Raw genomic sequence first — 19,291 nt, 5'->3', positions numbered from 1 at the left:
GTAGATTATCACAAAATGCAGCCAACCTGCAAACAAGAAGCATTCATATACATTTTTTCCAACGGAAAACAAGAACAAGAAAAAAGCTGAATGCTAGAAGCTGTAAGTTGTTTTCACTGGAAGTTCGGCAGCTGTGCTACAAAATGCTGACAGAAACACTTAAATATTAAATAAATATTAAATAGTAAATATTCGTTGCTATGGAAAGATTCAGAATACCGTTGATTCTAGTCACATTGGTGTAAACGAGTAGGTTACACTATGTCTATATCAGACGCGAATGGAGCGACACATCGCGTTAAATGCACATAAAAACCCCATCAGTGAATCTGTGGATGTGCGCCAAGTAGCCGACAGTGGATGCTACGTTCTATTTCTGACGTACTCATTCTGCGCGCTTGCACTACTGACAAACGAACAAACGCATTTGGAACGTTCACTGTGATTTCTCGAAGGACAAGACGGTATTATAATGTTGCAAACCATTATTTGTTTTCTTATTATTATTTTTTTGCAAGTAGTTACAAGTTTCTTCTCTTAAATCTTTGCCATTTACTCACCTTAAATGCCCCTAAGAACACCTCAACACTCCCCTTTCAAAGATATCCAGCACCCTCTGAAGTTCCTCTGAACGCCCTCATTGAGAAACGCTAGGTTAGGGGATCATTAGCTCAGTATAAAAAACTATTATGCTAATGGAATGTCTGAAAAATGAAATAGGTGTAGCCTACCAACATGTGTGTATGTAATGTTAAGTCTACCGCTTCACAGTAATAATCAGTAAAGTAACAGAATTAATGATGCAAACTTCATTAAATATGTGTAACGTTTTGGCTGTGGCAGTAATAATCGCACAACGAGAGAGACTTCAACAATATGTTTTTTTAATTACAACTACATATTTATTTATTTATAAATAAATAAATAAAATAAATGGAACAGAAACAGGTCTATGACTAATGAGAAACTATGACAACAGATGAGTTACTAGGACTAAACCAATGACAATAAAAATTATCGGGGCCAAGCAGAATCAGATGACAAGACATGCCAACATGTCTGAAAGTGTCAGACCAACTGCAACAATGAGCAATTAAAGACATTTAAAGAGGATTTTAGGCAAAATACCTGAAAAATCATATAAACAGTAATAAAAATACGATTTAATTGATTATCACTTTCGATCAATAGGTGGCGCAGTTACAAAACTGATGTGATGTGGTCAGAGTAAAGTGACAATGACACATACAAAGTTTGGTGTCAATATGTCAAGGCATTGCAGAGATAAAGCCTGAATAGTGCTTTTAGCATCATGCCTCAAATTTGCTGCTGCGCTATACGAAAACGGTTTCGTCTATCGACACGAAATCCATAACTTTTAGTAGGCACAGTCTGGAGATGATACGATTCGATTTTGGTGAAAATCGGACAAACGGTCTAGGAGGAGTTCAAAAAAGTAGGTTTTGACTGAAAATCAAGATGGCGGAAAGGAAGTTCGACCAAATAAGGAAAACTTGGTATCTATGTTCTCGGCTTGACCCAAGGAATCTATTAAGACCAGTGGCATTTACATAGGCCGATGTATTCAAAAGTTATTAGCAGTTTTGGAAATTTTGTTATAACTTTTGACCACTAGGTGGCGCTGTCTCGAAATATTTTGGGTACCTTCAGGGGATGGTGCCGATGGCACATTCTGAGTTTCGTAATATTACACCAATGCATTTGTTAAGTATAGCATTTTATTTCACAAAACTGCATTGAAGTCAATGGGAATTTCATGTTTTGTTCTATTATAGCGCCACCAAGAGGCTCAGTCCCACCATTTGTTTTATGTGTCCTCAGAGTGAGCCCATACATATGTGTGTCAATTTTGGTGAAAATATCTCAATTCGCTTTGGAGTTATAGACATTTATATGAAAAAACACGTAAAAAATGACTGACACATGACTTTGATTGGATTTTACTACCCCTTACTATCAATATTGTTTAGCTATGGACCTATGTTTCCAAACTTCTGACGGTGGTTTCGTCTCGATCGGACTAGCGGTTTCGAAGATATAGCCAAATGTTTTTTAAGCGCAAAATAACAACGCTACACAAACCGTAAGGCGAAACTTAGCATGTTTGGTATCGTTGGACTCGGCAACGATTCAGGAGTCAAATGAGATGACTCAGGTGAAAATAAGTCGACCACACCCAAAGTTATAAACATTTGGAAGAAAAAAAATCACCACTAGGTGGCGCTGTTTCGAAACTTCTCAGGCTCCTTCAGGGCATCGTGCTGATGACCCATGCCAAGTTTCGTAACAATCCGTTCATGCGTTGTTAAAATACAGCATTTTAGCACAAAATTCAAAATGGCCGACAGCCAAAATGGCCGATATGGTCAAATTTGATATCAGTCAACTCGGCATGTTGCCTTGAATCTAAAGAGACCAATTTTATGATTTTTGGACAAACTGTTCAAAAGGTATAAGAAAAAAAAAAAAAATCATATCTCCAGACCAGTAGGTGGCACTGCGCCGAAACGCAGCATGTAGCCTCAGGCCATGCTTGTGATGACATGTACCAAGTTTGGTCTGAATCCGATAAAGCGTTGCGGAGATCCAGCCCTACGACTGTTTTTGCAAGCTCTACATAAAATTTGTTCGAGCGTTTATCGAAAACGGTTTGACGAATCAATTTGAATTCCATAACTTTTTGTCAGCACTGCCTGAAGATGATCTGGCTCAATTTTCGTGCAAATCGGACAAACCGTCTAGGACGAGTTCGAAAAAGTAGGTTTTTCGAAAAATTCAAAATGGCGGCCATATTTTTATGACGGAAAATGAAGTCATATGGTGCAATCGAATCGGCATGAGCTCAGGAATCAGAGGAAAAAAATAATTTTGTTGGACAGGTGGTGGCGCTAGAGGGAATGACTTAGAAACACCAAAATTGGTGTATTTTTATGTTGGGACTGTCCTCTATCAGAATGTCAAACCAAAACAACTTTCCCGCAATCGGTTCTATGGGCTGCCATAGACTCCCAGTCGGAAGAATAATAAGAACGGGAACAGATATAATAGGTGCCTCCGCACCTTTGGTGCTTGGCCCCTAACTAAGACTAGATAGAACAGAACAAGACAAGAACCTGACAATATGAGACAGATTCAAATTCTGCTGTAACGCAGCTGTAGTAAGTTAATAGCAGGCCGGGGGGGGCTCAAGCCCCTGCCCCTTTTGCCTCAAAATGTATTGTGCCCCTCTCTGATAAATGTAAATAATAATAATTATTAAAATAAATATTATAATAAATAACAATACACTTATACACCATTGCTACTAACTGCTAAAAAAGTTTTTTTTTTTTTTTTTGGCGGAAGCATTAGGCGGAGGTGAAGTGGTAGGCGGAGTTTCCTTTGCAGCGCCTCATACACAGCAGTTCGCCGCGAGTCTTCAAACTGCACGGGCAGCAGTAACATTAAGCTAATACGGAAAAGTTACATTTATCCTACCATGCTACTGTAAAAGTTGCGGCAGCATGTGAGTTATGCTTAACAATCATAAAAACTCAATTTCAGCCGCATTCTGAGTCTGACAATGTCATTTGTTTTTATCCAAGGCCATAGCAAGTGTTATTAGCTTGGGGAAATACATAATTCTGAAAGGAAATTTTAAGTCCATGTCCAGCTCTAAATTGTAAGGAATTTATATCTTTGATTTCATAGTAGCCTACACTTTACAATAAGGTTAATTTGTTTATTATTCATATTAACTAACATTAACTAATCATGAGCAAAACATTTGGCTACTGTAGGCCTATTTGTTAATCTTAGTTAATAATAATACAACTTTTAATTGTTTGTTAATTTTATGTCACAGTCAGTGCATTAACTAATTTTGATTTTAATAATGTTTAAGTAAATGCTGAAATTAATATTAACTAAGATTAATAAATGGTGTAGAAGTGCAGTTCATTATTAGTTCATGTTAACAAACTTAACTAATGAAACCTTATTGTAAAGTGTTACTGATTTCATGATAGCTAACACTTTAATGAATACATACATAAAATTTATAACATCAACATAACTAAACATGAATTCCTCATAATTACCTACTTGATTCTCTGTTTTGTTTGGTAAAGTAAATAATATTTAGTAATATTATCATCATTTCCATTATTTTTGTTTGATGTGTTATGCATTCTAATTGTATCAACATCTTTTCATTGGTAATGAAGAGATGCTCTCTGACCTACTGCTGCTCTCCATCGAGCGAGATATTCCAAATAATTGTGAGGAAGTCATTCAAATATATAAAAACACAACAGACAGATGGGTACTGCTTAAAATACATGTAATTTATTTAAAAAATAAATGTTTTTTTAAAAAAAGCGCCCTTTTTGGTCCTTCCGCCCCTGCCCCGGAGTAGGTCTGTGCACGCCACTGGTTAATAGTGTCATTTTTCAGCTTAATTCAGTTCAGTGTTGATTCAATTCGGTTAACTGTGTAAAGTTAATTCATTACGAAATAAGTTAAATTCTGCTGTGTGTGTGTGTAGCCTATTGCCAATGTCTGTTAGCTTTGAAATAACATATGGTCACGTATTTCTAAACATTTAAATGTTTTTAAACATTTAAATCAAAAGGTTGCCTATAAATATAACAGTAACTTATAGTTAAGACAATAATCATATCATATTGTTGAAGCATGAATACAGCAAGTGTGTGTGCATGTGTGCGTGCGTGATTGCGTGTTGTCCTGGTAAACCCTACTTGTGTCCCCACAAAGATGGCAATATCAGAAATCCTTGTTCTTGCAGGGATATTTGTTGGTCCCCATGCGGAAAACAGCTTATAAGTCATACTAAGTGATGTATTTTTTTGAAAAAATAAAAAAAATTCTGTGATGGGTAGGTTTAGGGATAGATTAAGGGTTAGGGGATAGAATATATAGTTTATGCCATTTAAAAAATAATTTTATCTATGGAATGTCCCCATCAAAGCTTTTCATGTTTTATGGGGACATTCCATAATGAATTTTAAATGGCATAACCTATATATTCTATCCCCTACATGTGTGTGTGTGTGTGTGTGTGTGTGTGTGTGTGTGTGTGTGTGTGTGTGTGTGTGTGTGTGTGTGTGTGTGTGTGTGTGTGTGTGTGTGTGTGTGTGTGTGTGTGTGTTAGTGTTACCAATTAGGTATGGCAGCTTAGAGCTTATGAGCAGTGTGAGGGTGCAATTTTGAGGTATGGTCACATGCTGCAAAAGGAGCTGCCAACTTAAAGGGATAGTTCACCCAAAAATGAATATTAGCCCATGATTTACTCACCCTCAAGCCATCCTAATTGTATATGACATTCTTCAGACGAATACAATCGGAGTTATATAAAAAAATGTCCTGGCTCTTCCAAGCTTTATAATGGCAGTGAATAGCCGTTTATGTTTTGAAGTCCATAAAAGTGCATCCATTCATGATAAAAGTGCTCCACGTGGCCCTGGGGGCCTTCTGAAGTGAAGCGATGCGTTTGTGTAAGAAACATATCCAGTGGCGGCTGGAGAAAAATATCTTAGGTGGGGCTGTGTCATATTCAGCCGGTTTCAATAGTCTGGTAACCATGGGAGTCTTTTAGCGTAGTGGCTCCGAGGTTGTGGAATGCTCTTCCTCAAGACATCCCTCAGGACATCCGTCAAACATCCACCCTTCTCTCCTTCAAAAACAAATTTTTTATCTGAATATTACTCTTCAGGTCACAGTCAGTAAATTCTACATTGTTATCGATATGCTATTTGTTTGAATCCCTCTTTGTTTGTATCTTTAACCTAACTTTGTAAGTGACCTCTGAATATTAGGCCTACTTTCTGCCCTTGGTATGTGTATTGTGCTTTGATGTTGATATTTATTTTGTTCTATTCCTTAACCCAGTCCCAGTGGTTCTCAAACTTTTTAGAGTTGTACCCCATGAGGCTTTAATATCCTTCTGCGTACCCACACTCTTCAGTCACACCTTTTTCAGTAAGGGACACTATTTGCCCCCTTAAATTGATTTTTTCAAGTGCATTTTTACCTTTACAAATACCTTTATAAAATAAATAATGTTTTAAATAAAAAAATAAAAAAAGTTAAATAGAGAAATATGCAATGATGGTAAAAACGAAGTGATGCTTTTAAATATTAAATTAAAACCGCCAGTAGGTGTTGAGTCATCGAGTTATTCATTCAGTAACGAAGCAAGTGGCTGTATTTATGAATTATTCATTGAATCATTGACTCTAATGATTCGTTCAAAGCAGCAGATTCGTTCACAAACGCTGCTGTGTGCTGCAGTTCAGCTGTGGCTTTCATTGGAGCTATTATTTTGTTGTAAAAATACTGACAATTGTGTTGAAAATGAACATCACTTAATATTAATATTTCGTTTGTTGAACTGTATAAAATCAATGTCACATTTGCAATCGTGTGGATCTTCATATAATGTGATCAACATTAAAGGGATAGTTCGGCCAAAAATGATATTTAACCCATGATTTACTCACCCTCAAGCCGATCGAGATGCATATGTCAATCTTTTTTCAGACGAACACATTTTCAGTTATTTTAGAAAATGTCTTAGATCTTTCAGTGGTTATAGTGTGAAGCTATGGGGTCCACCTCCTTCAAGTCTTCAACTTTATAAATGAAAATAACTCGCTTCCGGTAGCGGTCAACGCGCGTTCACGGAGATGGATGCTGGCGTATGACGTAGGATGTAGCGTAGGAAGCGTCGTGACGTAGAACGAACGTAGAGTTTTATTTTGCTCTGCTTTCTGGCTGCGCTATCACGTTCGTTCTACGTCACGACGCTTCCTACGCTACGTCCTACGCCAGCATCCATCTCCGTGAACTAAATATGTATATTTTTACGACAAAACCGTACGGATTACCCTCAGAAGGCCTTCGTTTATCCCCCTGGAGCCGGATGGATTACTTTTGTGAAGGATGCATGCACATTTTGGGACTTGAAGGAGGTGGACCCCATAGCTTCACACTATAACCACTGAAAGATCTAAGACATTTTCTAAAATAACTGAAAATGTGTTCATCTGAAAAAAGATTCACATATGCATCTCGAACGGCTTGAGGGTGAGTAAATCATGGGTTAAATATCATTTTTGGCCGAACTATCCCTTTAAACACAAGAACTCACACAGGGTAACGTTATGTCTTTGTATCGAAGAGAGTTTGAATTATATCGATCTCCATGCACAGTCTGTGTCTATATTTGTTCTTCATGCTAGTAAGTGCTAAATCCCCACTTTTACAAAGGTAACGTACATTGTCGAGAACGGCAGTATAGCGCGATTTGCCAAGGGAGCAATCTGCACGAGACCTTTCATATAGCCTACACGCTGCTTAAAGGGATAGTTCACTTTGAAATTAATTTTTGATATGTTTTAGCTTACCTCAAGGGCATCCAAGATGTAGGTGTCTTTGTTTCCGCAGTAGTTTCAATTTTGATATTTTTAGGTCAAACCGTTCTTGTCTGTCAGTCATATAATGCAGGTCGATGGTCACTGGCTCAAAACACAAGCACAGAGTCCAAATTAAAACAATTCCCCACGTCCAAATGAAACAATTCTCCATCATAAGTACACATTGATGGCCTAAGACACGAAACGAGCGGTTTGTGTGAGAAAACGAACAGTATTTATATCGTTGTTATCTCTTGAAAACAGCACACGTCCAAATGATCTGACGGCGCGGGCGGGTATAGATATATACATAGATGTCGCCTTGGCTACGGTTTCGTTCCAATGAACTGCAGTAGCGAAGGCGACATCTAGTGTATACATAGATATATACACTAGATGTCGCTTGGCTACGGTTTCGTTCCAATGAACTGCAGTAGCCAAGGCGACATCTATGTATATATCTATACCCGCCCGCGCCGTCAGATCATTTGGACGTGTGCTGTTTTCAAGAGATAACAACGATATAAATACTGTTCGTTTTCTCACACAAACCGCTCGTTTCGTGTCTTAGGCCATCAATGTGTACTTATGATGGGGAATTGTTTCATTTGGACGATGGGGAATTGTTTTAATTTGGACTCTGTGCTTGTGTTTTGAGCCAGTGACCATAGACCTGCATTATATGACTGACAGACAAGAACGGTTTGACCTAAAAATATCAAAATTGAAACTACTGCGGAAACAAAGACACCTACATCTTGGATGCCCTTGAGGTAAGCTAAAACATATCAAAAATTAATTTCAAAGTGAACTATCCCTTTAAACGCAGAAAGTTTTGACCGCAAAAGATGAGGTAATTTGATCGGATGTCATATACTTACAGCATTTAACCTGAGAGAAATGCATGCTCAGTTTAAATCTTATTTTAAGATGAGGTAGTATTAAAGGAACGGCAAAATTCAGCATTTTGTTCCCGCACCCCCTTCTGTCACCTCACGTACCCCAGTTTGAGAACCACTGCCTTTACATATCTTTGTAAAGCGAAAAATAATAATAATAATATTACAAACAATTATTAGTATTAACCACCCAAACACAATTTAACACAAACTGCATGATACCAGTGCTCTGTGAAAAAGTCAGTAATTATTTAATGCCATATTACAAGACTGAGGCATTCTTACACAAAAACAAACAAATTGCACAAACTTTTCATTTGCATTTGAAATTTAACTCAAAAAGTTTAGTTACTTTCTCAGACAGGTCCCTCCGGTAACTGTCCATGCTGGATCTGTCCCTGTTGTTTTAAAAAGTAATCACTCATGCTACTCCTACATCCTACGTCATACATTGTCAAGTGTTACTTTTTTGCCGTAAATCGATGCGTACGGCCATCTGCCGGAAACTAGATATTTTAGTCGATAAAATCTTAAATATTTATATTATTCTTACACGGACGCATCACTTTGGGTTAAGAAGGTCTTTATTAAACCCCCAGAGCCACGTGGAGCACTTTTATCATGAATAGATGCACTTTGATGGACTTCAAAACATAAACGGCCATTCACTGCCATTATAAAGTTTGAAAGAGCCAGGACATTTTTTTTATATAAAACGTATTGTATTCATCTGAAAGAAGAATGTCATATACACCTAGGATGGCTTGAGGGTGAGTAAATCATGGGGTAATTTTCATTTTTGGGTGAACTATCCCTTTAAGCATCATCAACTGCATAAAAAAAAAAAAAAAAAATCAGTCACAATGAACAAGCTCTACATGATTGCTGTGAGTCAAAATAAAATTAGTTGTCCCCTTAATTTTAAAATATCTAAAATAGTTAATTGTTTCCTATCAGAACTAAACTGGTCTGATATTTTATAAATACAAACAAGATACCGTAATGGTCATGTGTACACACGCTTATCTTATCACATGCTTATCTGTTGACCACCACAGTTAATCAGTATGCTGTTCTCTTTAATGCTGATGATGCTTTGGTGGTCCACTCCTATATACCTAATATCAACAGAAAGGGTCCCTCTATTGAATTTATTTTTACTTCTTGCAGGAGAATGTCGGATAGGGAACTAAATAATTAAAGAAAAGGGACCCTTTTTGACTGCATCAACCATGGCACTGCTGGTAAGCTCTACAACACATTGTACAATCCATTTATCAGTCAGAGTCAAGTTTAGGTGACTTTAAATTTAAATAGCTTTTAACCCTTTCGCATGACCTGGGATTCCTGTTTTTTTTTTTTTTTTTTTTTTTTTTTCTTGTATCTATTACTATTAATTTTAGACAGAAAATGTAGTGAGCAAATGTAGTATAGCACCCACAGGGGCTCAGTGCGCACACACATCTTGGTGGTTTTATTGGTTTGGTTACTACATGCACTAGCCAATATTGCAGTGTTTTTCATGACACTAGAATATTTGTTTAGTTGATAGTTGAACTTAATGAGGATTGACATATTACATAGTCTCATATTTGAGGGACTTTTGAACAGTTGTCTAGAGGCAGATCAAGTTGTAAATAAATCAAGTTTTAGATTAATTGCTGCAAAGTCACTTTCTCTTGTTATGTGTTATGTGATCCTGGATTGGGGTGAGAGAAAGTCCATCTTTATTAAAGTGAAGCCTGAATGAACAATATCCTTATGGGTCTCGATTAAACTACCTTCAGGAGTGAGTAAATGTGCTAATGCTATCCAAGTCTGAGTTAATATGTTATCAAGTTTCCCTCTATTATTGCATTACCACAGCTCGAATCAATTGATAAACTCCCATTCAATGAGGTGGAGTATTTAATTGAGTCAGAGTCAATTGCATTTGTGCATGCCTGCAGACATGCTGACAGGAGTAAACACTTTAGCAGAATACTGTCTAAGCGGTGTTAGAGTTGTTGAACTCTCTGCTATGTCAGAAAGTAGTGTGCTTTAAGACACATTCATGCAGTCACTCAAATAAAAACATGACAATGCAGGAAATGTGATAGATTGGTGCTATAAAATTAACATAATTAAGTATTTCGTAGGGCTGGAACGACGTGTCGACATAATCGATTAAGTTGCTTACGCATTGTTTATGTTTATCCCTTATCCCCTGTCATGTTTCACACAAAACACAACTCTAGAGCATATGCTAATGGCTAGTATGGCAGCGCCGCTTAATACGTTTGCAATTATACAGCGTTTCGTTTTTTTACGAGCGTGACAACCCCATTCTATAATCAAACTGACACCTGCACATTTTCAGTACTCACAACCACATTCTCGACAAACCTCCACCAAATGAACTGAACCGCACTGGACAACTAGTTGTCTGCCATGTCATATAATGTGAGAGCCACTGTGAACTGTATAATCCTGACAGGTTTATTTTACTCACGTAGATGGAGAAATATTAATTGCGTTCAACCGCAGATCCAACGGAGCTGCAATTGGTGCGAGCTGTGAGGCACGCGACTCAAACAAACTCTGCACTTGGTTAAGCATTTAATGTCCTTGTTGGTTGTTTAAAATATCTGATGGATGAACTCATGCCTTGATTGGACTCGTTAATTTAATAACAATTTCAATTGTGATAAAACTTCCCAATGTTATGGACATGACCATTTTCGATACTGTCACTGAATGTCGTGAGTCCTAATAATGAGCAGGCTCGTATTGAGCGGTGCTGCCATACTAACGTCATCCCAGCCCTAGTAATAGGAGATCTTGCAGCAACAGAATTTTACTGCAAGATATTAGCACAATCAGTGTTGTACAGATTATTCAGAAGTATATTTAGTATAAATTTACTGAAAAGAAAACAAACAAACAAAGAGTCTGTCAACATTAATGTTTGTTTGTTTTTTTAGATAGATTTTATATATATATATATATATATATATATATATATATATATATATATATATATATATATATATATATATATATATATGTGTGTGTTTTCAGTTCAAATAAATTGCTACAGGATCCCTGTTCTCTTTCCCTGCAGACATAGCTCCAACATCAACCTGCACCGCAAACTACTGACCAAAGAGCTGGATGACATTGTCCTGGACCCCCAGCTTACAACCTTGCCTAAAGATCTGCGTGCTGAGTTCCTATCAAAGATCTATGCTGACCACCACCTGGGACTAGAGGGGGTGGGAATTGCTGCCAGTGGACCACCACGAGGCAGAAGACACGAGGGAATGAGATCCCCAGTCACTAGAGTATATGCACATAGCAATGGCTATTGCCATGGCCCCAATGATGACTACATGGTGCTGGACCTGAGCACTGCCTCTAGCGCACAGTCAAGTGGCAGTGTGCAATCCTCACAGGAGTCTGATGAGGGCAGCGATGACGGCATCCTGCTGGATGACCTGGAGGGTGCTAGTGAAACTGAGGACTGCAACCCTAGTTCTGGGGCTCAGAGACTGGCAATGGAGGGAAAGGATGGGGAAGAGGCCAGGAAGGAAGGAAGAGAAGGAGGCACAGAGGAGGGGATGTGCTGTGACCCTTCCTTCTCACCATCCATCTTGGCATCCAGTGGAGGTAATGGTACAGGAGGCATCCTTTGCACCATCTGCAACAAACTGTACAGTAACAAAGGGACCCTTCGGGTGCACTACAAGACTGTCCACCTGCGTGAAATGCACAAATGCAAAATACCTGGCTGTAACATGATGTTTTCTTCTGTGAGAAGCAGAAACAGGCATAGCCAGAACCCCAACCTACACAAAAATTCCCCTTATACCACAATGGTTGATTAGATCAGTCCACACAACATCCACATAACAACCCCCTCTTCATTCCCCCACAACAATCCCATATTGCTACGAAAATAGCATTGTTCCTCTTAAACGTCTTTTCAAGTATGAAAAGTTAGAGCAGAATTTTGCCCTTTTGACATTTCCGTTTTTTTGGAAGCAATGGACTAAACATACACTATGACTCAATAGATCCCTCAATCCCTGACACAAACTTCTTCTCAATCTCTTATTTGTGACTCTTGCCTGCAGAAATGATCATAAAAAAAAAAAAAAAAAAAAAAAAATTGCATTTGTGTAATAATAGCTTTTAAAAGAATCCCATACAAGTGCATGACTGGCTTAAATATGTAAATAGTGTTGTGAGGGGCTTTGGTGTGAAACAGTTGTATTGATGGTTGATATTTTGTTCATTTGTTTTTCATTTTCTTTTACCAAAATACTTTCATTTTAATTAGGTAAGGTAATCAAGACAAAGTAGCATCTGCCTAGCTTGATTCATTTATATTGGCTTTAAAAAAGAGTTTTAGAAAAGAAAAAAGTTAAATATGTGACTTGTGACTTGTTTTATCTACTTGTTAGATATACAGATGGAGCTGGCATGCTTTAGCTCTAACAAAGTACTTTTTTTTTTATTTTCTCATGTTTATAGCTTTAGTAAAAAAAAAAAAAAAAAAACCCAGAAAAAAAAAAATGCACTTTGCAACTATACTAGTGGGACTTGTAATAATATTACAAGGATAACACTTTACAATGATGGTTGTCCAACATGGAAAGGACATTTTTAAGGATACAGTGCCAAATGGTAAGTACTGTACCTTTAATAAAAAACGTGCCAGATCTTTATATGAGAGTAATCTCATTTGACATGATTAAACCCAATATTCATCCCATTTAATAAGTGTTTCAGGTATATTCATTTGAATGCAGTAAATAAGTATTACTGACTCTGATCATAACATTTGACGAGTAAACATTTGAAGAGTATAAGTGTATGGTTAAAGGCTGAACTAGCCCAGAGGTTAGGTAGATAATCTTTCTACTGCATGTAGTATTACTTTAAAAGTGTTAGTATGTGTCCTGTAATTTATTTTGTCTCTATAAATTTGAGCAATTTTAACATATAGAAATGCCATTGACTTTTCAGTGTGCCACAAAAGAGAGGCTCTAAACTGTGACCAAAATCAAAGACAACGTCCCAACACCCAATGAAAAGAAATTACATTGAGAAGAAGTTACAGTAGGTTGCTATCTCCTCCAATGCATTACTTCCAGACATTCATTGACTGTTTTTTTTTTTTTTTTTTTTTTTTTTTTTTAATCATACTCTTGTTCATGGCATGCATTGTCTATCGGCCACACAATAACAAGACAAAGAAGAAAGCACTATTAAATTTGAACCAGTTAGAGGCTGTGTAGATATGAGTATTTATTTCTAGGTATCTGTTTATAATAATTAATTGAATGCAAATTAGCCCTTTGATGTCTGTTGGTTTCAATTGGAATAAATTAAATGAAAGATAATTATGAATGAATGACATGTAATTTACAATACTGGAACTCCATGCAGTCCAAAAGGTTATTAATGTTGGACAAAGACTAGATGAATTTGCTCTCTCCTTTATGTGCTATGATGATAGAAGCCTTGCTGTTATTTTCTGAGAAAAAGAGCAGATATGAAGATATGAACTATATCAGCAGTGATATCAGCAGTGTGTATAATTAAAATGTACTGATACACAGAACCTGGAGGTATTTCCACCACTGACCTGTGGAAATTCAATAAATTCAGTGATTCATTGAATGTTGCTGACAATACTGCATCATGGAGAGACCCAAAGCTCTTTTACTGGTTTTATCTTTTCTTCTTCTCCACTGTATTCTCCTGCTCTGCCACCACTCTACCTGCTACCTCCTACCCCTATCACAACTGCTGCCACAGTGGGTGGTCCTTTAGGACACTGGCTAATAGTGTACGCTTAACTTCACTGTATGGCACACAAGACAGAAAAGGAATTGTTATTGGCTGTTTATTCCATATGAGGGGAACATTGAGCACATACAGCCAAGTTTCTCCCATGAGTCACAGCAGTGTTTTCCTTTCTATCTGCTATCTGAAAGGGGTATGAAAGAATACCACTTCAAAGGCATTTGACTGCCTCAAAAACAATGTTTCTGAGTTACTTTGTAACTCTTGCACCAACAACTGGTCAATAAAATTACAGAAACAGTATGACCTGTTAACCTCAAAACAGAAAGCATTTTTAGGACTGTTAAAGGCTGGTGTTTTATTTTAAACCCAAATAATAATAATAATAATTATAATAATAAATACATGTGTAGGTAGGTAACGTGATATCACAAAGTGAAGAACGTTATCAACCTCATGGCCCCATACTTTCCAGACTGTTGAACCAAAGACTTCTAGAGAGACACACAGCACGGACACAAAGGGAGAAAAAACTCATAATTTTAATCTACTGAAGAGAAAGAAAATGATTTCCAAATCTGATTCCCTGAATACTTACACATTGTGGTTCTGATAGAATTAGATTTATCTGCTGGTTGTAAAAATGTGTACATTGAAAAATCAGGCAGTACATTAAATGGCCAAGTAATAAGGAATGGAAACGGTAAATCATTTAACAGGAGAGAAGATCTCCAGTGCACAGCAGGATTGGACAGTCATTACTGTCCTGCATTGTCCCCACAGAGTTAGGCTTTTACCATGAAGCCATTGGCTAAAAGAGTGAGCCTTAAATATTTCATTGCAGCTCAGAGGACAGGGCCATCACAGACCATTAACATTGAATGCAATATCTTGCAAAGGTGATCTCTAAGTTTGTTGTGTTAATACTGTTTCTTCGAGGACATGGAGTGATATAGCACAAAAATAAAAACAAATTGAATTGAAACTGTAGAATAGAAGATATCAATTTTCAAATACAGAGGAACATTCTGATCAGTGTGATCAGTTATATGAAGTATCAATGATTCAATGGGAAAAAAAAAATCCATAATTTAATACTAGTGCAATATATTCTGTGTTGTGCAACCATAAACAATGAGAAATTAGCCTGAAATATTTTGTTGAACTTTTCTGTTGATCTAATGTGATGTTTGGCGTAGTTGTCTTGTTTGATTGTCCTTATTGGCCACTGAAGAAAAGTGCATCCACATCAGAGGAAGTTCACATTTTGATTTACAAAGGTATTGATAGCTTAACAATGCTACGTTAGGTCTAAATTGTTTATTTTTACCCACTGAGCCTGTATGATGTCCTCCTTGAATAAAAATAATTTTTGGAATCTTTTGTACCATAACCTCTTTTTTTGACATAAAATGCATATGGTTTTGGCGTATAAATGGATTTTTTGTACAAATCAGAACTCTTGTACAATTTTATATTAAAGATTTATGAGTCACTGGCATGTTGAAGTACTTTATTCTTTTGGAACAGACATATAAATATATGTATGTATATATATAGTTTATTTGCACACTTGCAAGTCAGAAATTTATGAAAGTCACATCAGAAATGGCTATTTTTGCCCGTTTTAACTTACAAGTTCGATTTAAAATAAGCATAGATTTCTTGAGCATTTTGGAAACAACAAACTTTTATGTGGAATACAACAATCATTTCTAGCATGTATGACATATTGTGGTACAAATGATGTGCAATCAACATCTGCTTTGATGCGTTTTTGTGCCATTGTTCAGTAGACAGAGACAGCTGGCAAAAGCTAACTTGTAAACTTAAAATGAATGACAGATGCAAGCTTGTGTATATGCTGTTTGCAATGTGTTTGGTTGGATTAATATTATTCTGCTTAAATTTTGGTTGGTGTCATTATTATTGGCATAAAGTGTTATTTTAGACTTTAATAATAATAACATGTAAGGAACATGATCATTTCTTGTAATCATATTAGTTAGTTAGGTTACAAACATATTAGATATGTCAAATATATTACTAAAATAATATGTGAAATTATTTAAAAACATGAATTATGTTTATATGTACATCTGCTTGCTTTAGTATAGCAAGTCAAGTCATTAAAGTCATTGTAAGGAAGGAGAGTGGATGTATGACTTATTTCAGTATACTTTATTTTTTCATACCATTTTTACAAATGAGGATGTCCCTCAAACATTGTAAAAAACTTGCTGCCTTAAATGTTTAAGAACAATCAACTTGACTGTGTAAGTCATTTAAACTTAAATTTAATCTGACTTTAAAAACGAGTTGAATCTTGTAAAGCTTGTAAAAAAAGTTGAAAACTGCTTAACTTATTTTCATGAGTTAAAGTAATGTAAAAACATATGTTGACTTACTGATCATTAGGGTGGTCCTTATTTTTAAAGTCTCCAATTGTCATGCTCTTAACCCTTCAAATTGTTCCTTTATATAAGAAAATACAGCATGCCAATTTTTATGGCAGTAACATAATAATTACTGGTAGCTGAATAGCTTTAAACTTTCTGAGATTTTGATGATTTTCGTAAAAAACTATCATTTGAATTGGTATTGTACCTGGCTAGTAAAATTCCAAAAAAATCTCCACATATTCCATATGCTCCATATATTCCTAAATATGTATTTTAGATGCATATCTCAGTTTACTTATTGTAGAAACTAAATCCAAATTAATCCATCCATGACCTGGTTTAGCAGATTTACCTTTCCTAGTGGAATCAATACATATTTCTATTGATGATCACCTTGGTTATTGTTTGGGTTTAGAGCACATTTTTTGGTTAAAAAAATTACATTACGTTCCTTGAAATTGATCCGGAACTTTGGCCGAATCAAGCAGATTATCAGGAGGCACAGGCAATTATACATGCAATGAAAGTAGTCAATGATCACGCCGAGAGAGGAGTGGCTCTGATTCAAGAATACAATGGCTATCTCACACACTCTGAAGAACAATTGCTGTTTCTCCTTCATGTGGTGGAAGATCACCGACGGATCTATCCAGACTGCAAAAAGTCAACACTGGCTGCTGAGCATCAGAAATGAGGGATTGTTGAAAACTTTGTGGTTTTTTTTAGATTGTTGTCATTGTTGTCATGTCAGTGTTGCTCTGATTTCAATAAAATGTAGTTCATTTGCAGCAACTTTTAATATTACTTGCATATCACAATAACGCCGCACAGCTTAACATAGGCAATCTTCCACATGATTGAGCTACCTCTAGATATAATTTTTTTGTCAACATTTTTGCATATTTCTAATTTTGAAGTTAAAAGGAACAGTTTAAAGCAGGGCTCAGTAGTTTCGGGATTTCTTCGCTGTATTCTCGCTTTTTGCTCGCAGGTTTCTCTCTAGAGCTCCCCCACAGCTTCGGAATAGATATTTGACAACACTGTTGTAAAAACTCGTTGGCGATTCTCAGACACCAGAGGCTAGTAGATCAACGACATCAAAGCAGATGGGACATTCTTTAAAACGTCTTCTTCATTCGGGTTCGAACAGCGTGAGGGAGCGCAATAATGACAGCATTTTAGCAGATTTCTTTTGGCCGTAATTGTTTACATCGCGAGACCTGATATCACGCGATACTTCCTGACGCGGCGGCCGGGCCCAAAGTTGCAAGTGCGGATTTTCCGCTCACCAGGGGGGTGCGAAACGACCAACATTCAACCCCAACTAAGTAATATAACCATTCCAATGACTCTGAAGCTGTTCAGTTAAGGTAAAAAAGTTACTTAGATCACCTTTAAGAGGTTAAGACACTAACATTTTGCACAAAAAAAAAATTGGACTTGATAAGGACCACCCTACTGATCATATCAAAGTGCTATACCAAATAATGCAATTTGAACTGTATTGGATCACTTTTATGAGTAACAATGCAAACAGGAACATAATGCATGTTGTGAGAGAGTGCGCTTGAGTCCAGCCCCATTTGTTCTTTGTCACTCATTGCATTCTCATTCAGTGTCTGTCAATACATGGTTGAATAATAGAACTGAGGCTATTGATTATCCAAGGGTTGTTAAAGATTTTTTTTCACCATTCCACCCACTGCCACAAGGATGACAGGTCCACACAAGGGACACAGAACTACTGGCATCCAGTGGACCTGCAACATAACTTACTGTGTTCCCAATGAGACAGCATCGATTAAGCACAACCAATACATCAAGCCCTAGCCTGACTCTTTCACTATAGAGCAGAGTGTGTTGTGAACAGTCAGCAAGGAGGTCAAGGTTTGTGTAACAAGTGATTCAATAGAGCTTATGTCAGACTGCTGTGAAGACTGTATAGCATTACAATTTAGTAGTGCAAATCAGTTGAGTATGAGGGGCTGATTATGGCTATTGTTTAATTCAACAGATATACTGAAAAGCTGACAAGAAAAAAAAAAAAAAAATTGCACAATAGTGTTTATTACTAATTTCTTATGTCTTTTAAAGAGAATGATAATATGAATTGGCTAAGATGGGGGAGTTGAAGACAGAAAATTATTTGCATATGAGAGAGAGAGAGAGAGAGAGAGAGAGAGAGAGAGAGAGAGAGAGAGAGAGAGAGAGAGAGAGAGAGAGAGAGAGAGAGAGAGAGAGAGAGAGAGAGAGAGAGAGAGAGAGAGAGAGAGAGAGAGAGAGATGATCTGAAAGCTTGATAGAAGCTATCTGTTCAGCAAGATCATCATAATTAGCAACCCTCTCCTAAGAATTACTCTATGAGGCACTTCATCAAGGCTGACAGCCACAGGGGGGATGTATCTGCCATATTATGCCACCACCACTGCCTAGTGATAAAGTTAGACTTAAATGTAGGCATTGTGAAGACCCTGAACCATGATCTGTAATAGATTTTAGAACAGAAATTAAATAATTGTGATAGCATTTAAATAATTATTGGCTAGAAAACTGTTAGTCATGTTTGTTACAAAATAAAGCAATTGTGTCATAAAGAGTTTCATTCTAGTCCTTTTTCTCACATCAACATACTTACTCAGCCCACATAGCATAAAGCATAATATGCTATTATCCTTTGAATGCTAACTGATTTAAAATGAATGTAGTAATTGGTGAGAAAATAGGCCAAATAAAGTGAGACAACTGCAGACGTCATCTGTAC

At 36.8% G+C, this 19,291-nt stretch overlaps 1 protein-coding gene across 4 annotated transcripts in view; it reads left to right on the top strand.

Moving 5' to 3' along the window:
- The window catches only part of bnc2 (basonuclin zinc finger protein 2), a 252,884-nt gene extending 237,257 nt beyond the window's left edge, over positions 1-15,627 (top strand). For 3 of the 4 annotated variants that reach the window (XM_084401643.1, XM_084401645.1, XM_084401644.1), the window contains one exon: positions 11,439-15,627. In XM_084401643.1, coding sequence (XP_084257769.1) covers positions 11,439-12,201 — 763 coding nt within the window. In that variant the 3' untranslated portion in view covers positions 12,202-15,627. Of the gene's footprint in view, positions 1-9,505; positions 9,580-11,438 lie in introns of all 4 variants that reach the window. The other variant, XR_014626443.1, reaches the window with a different exon arrangement.
- Positions 15,628-19,291: the final 3,664 nt, after the last annotated feature.

This window comes from Rutilus rutilus, assembly GCF_951802725.1.
Source record: "Rutilus rutilus genome assembly, chromosome: 2".
Lineage (NCBI taxonomy): Eukaryota > Metazoa > Chordata > Actinopteri > Cypriniformes > Leuciscidae > Rutilus > Rutilus rutilus.
Note: the sequence above shows the minus strand (reverse complement) of the source record. Positions and strands in the feature narration are given on the sequence as shown.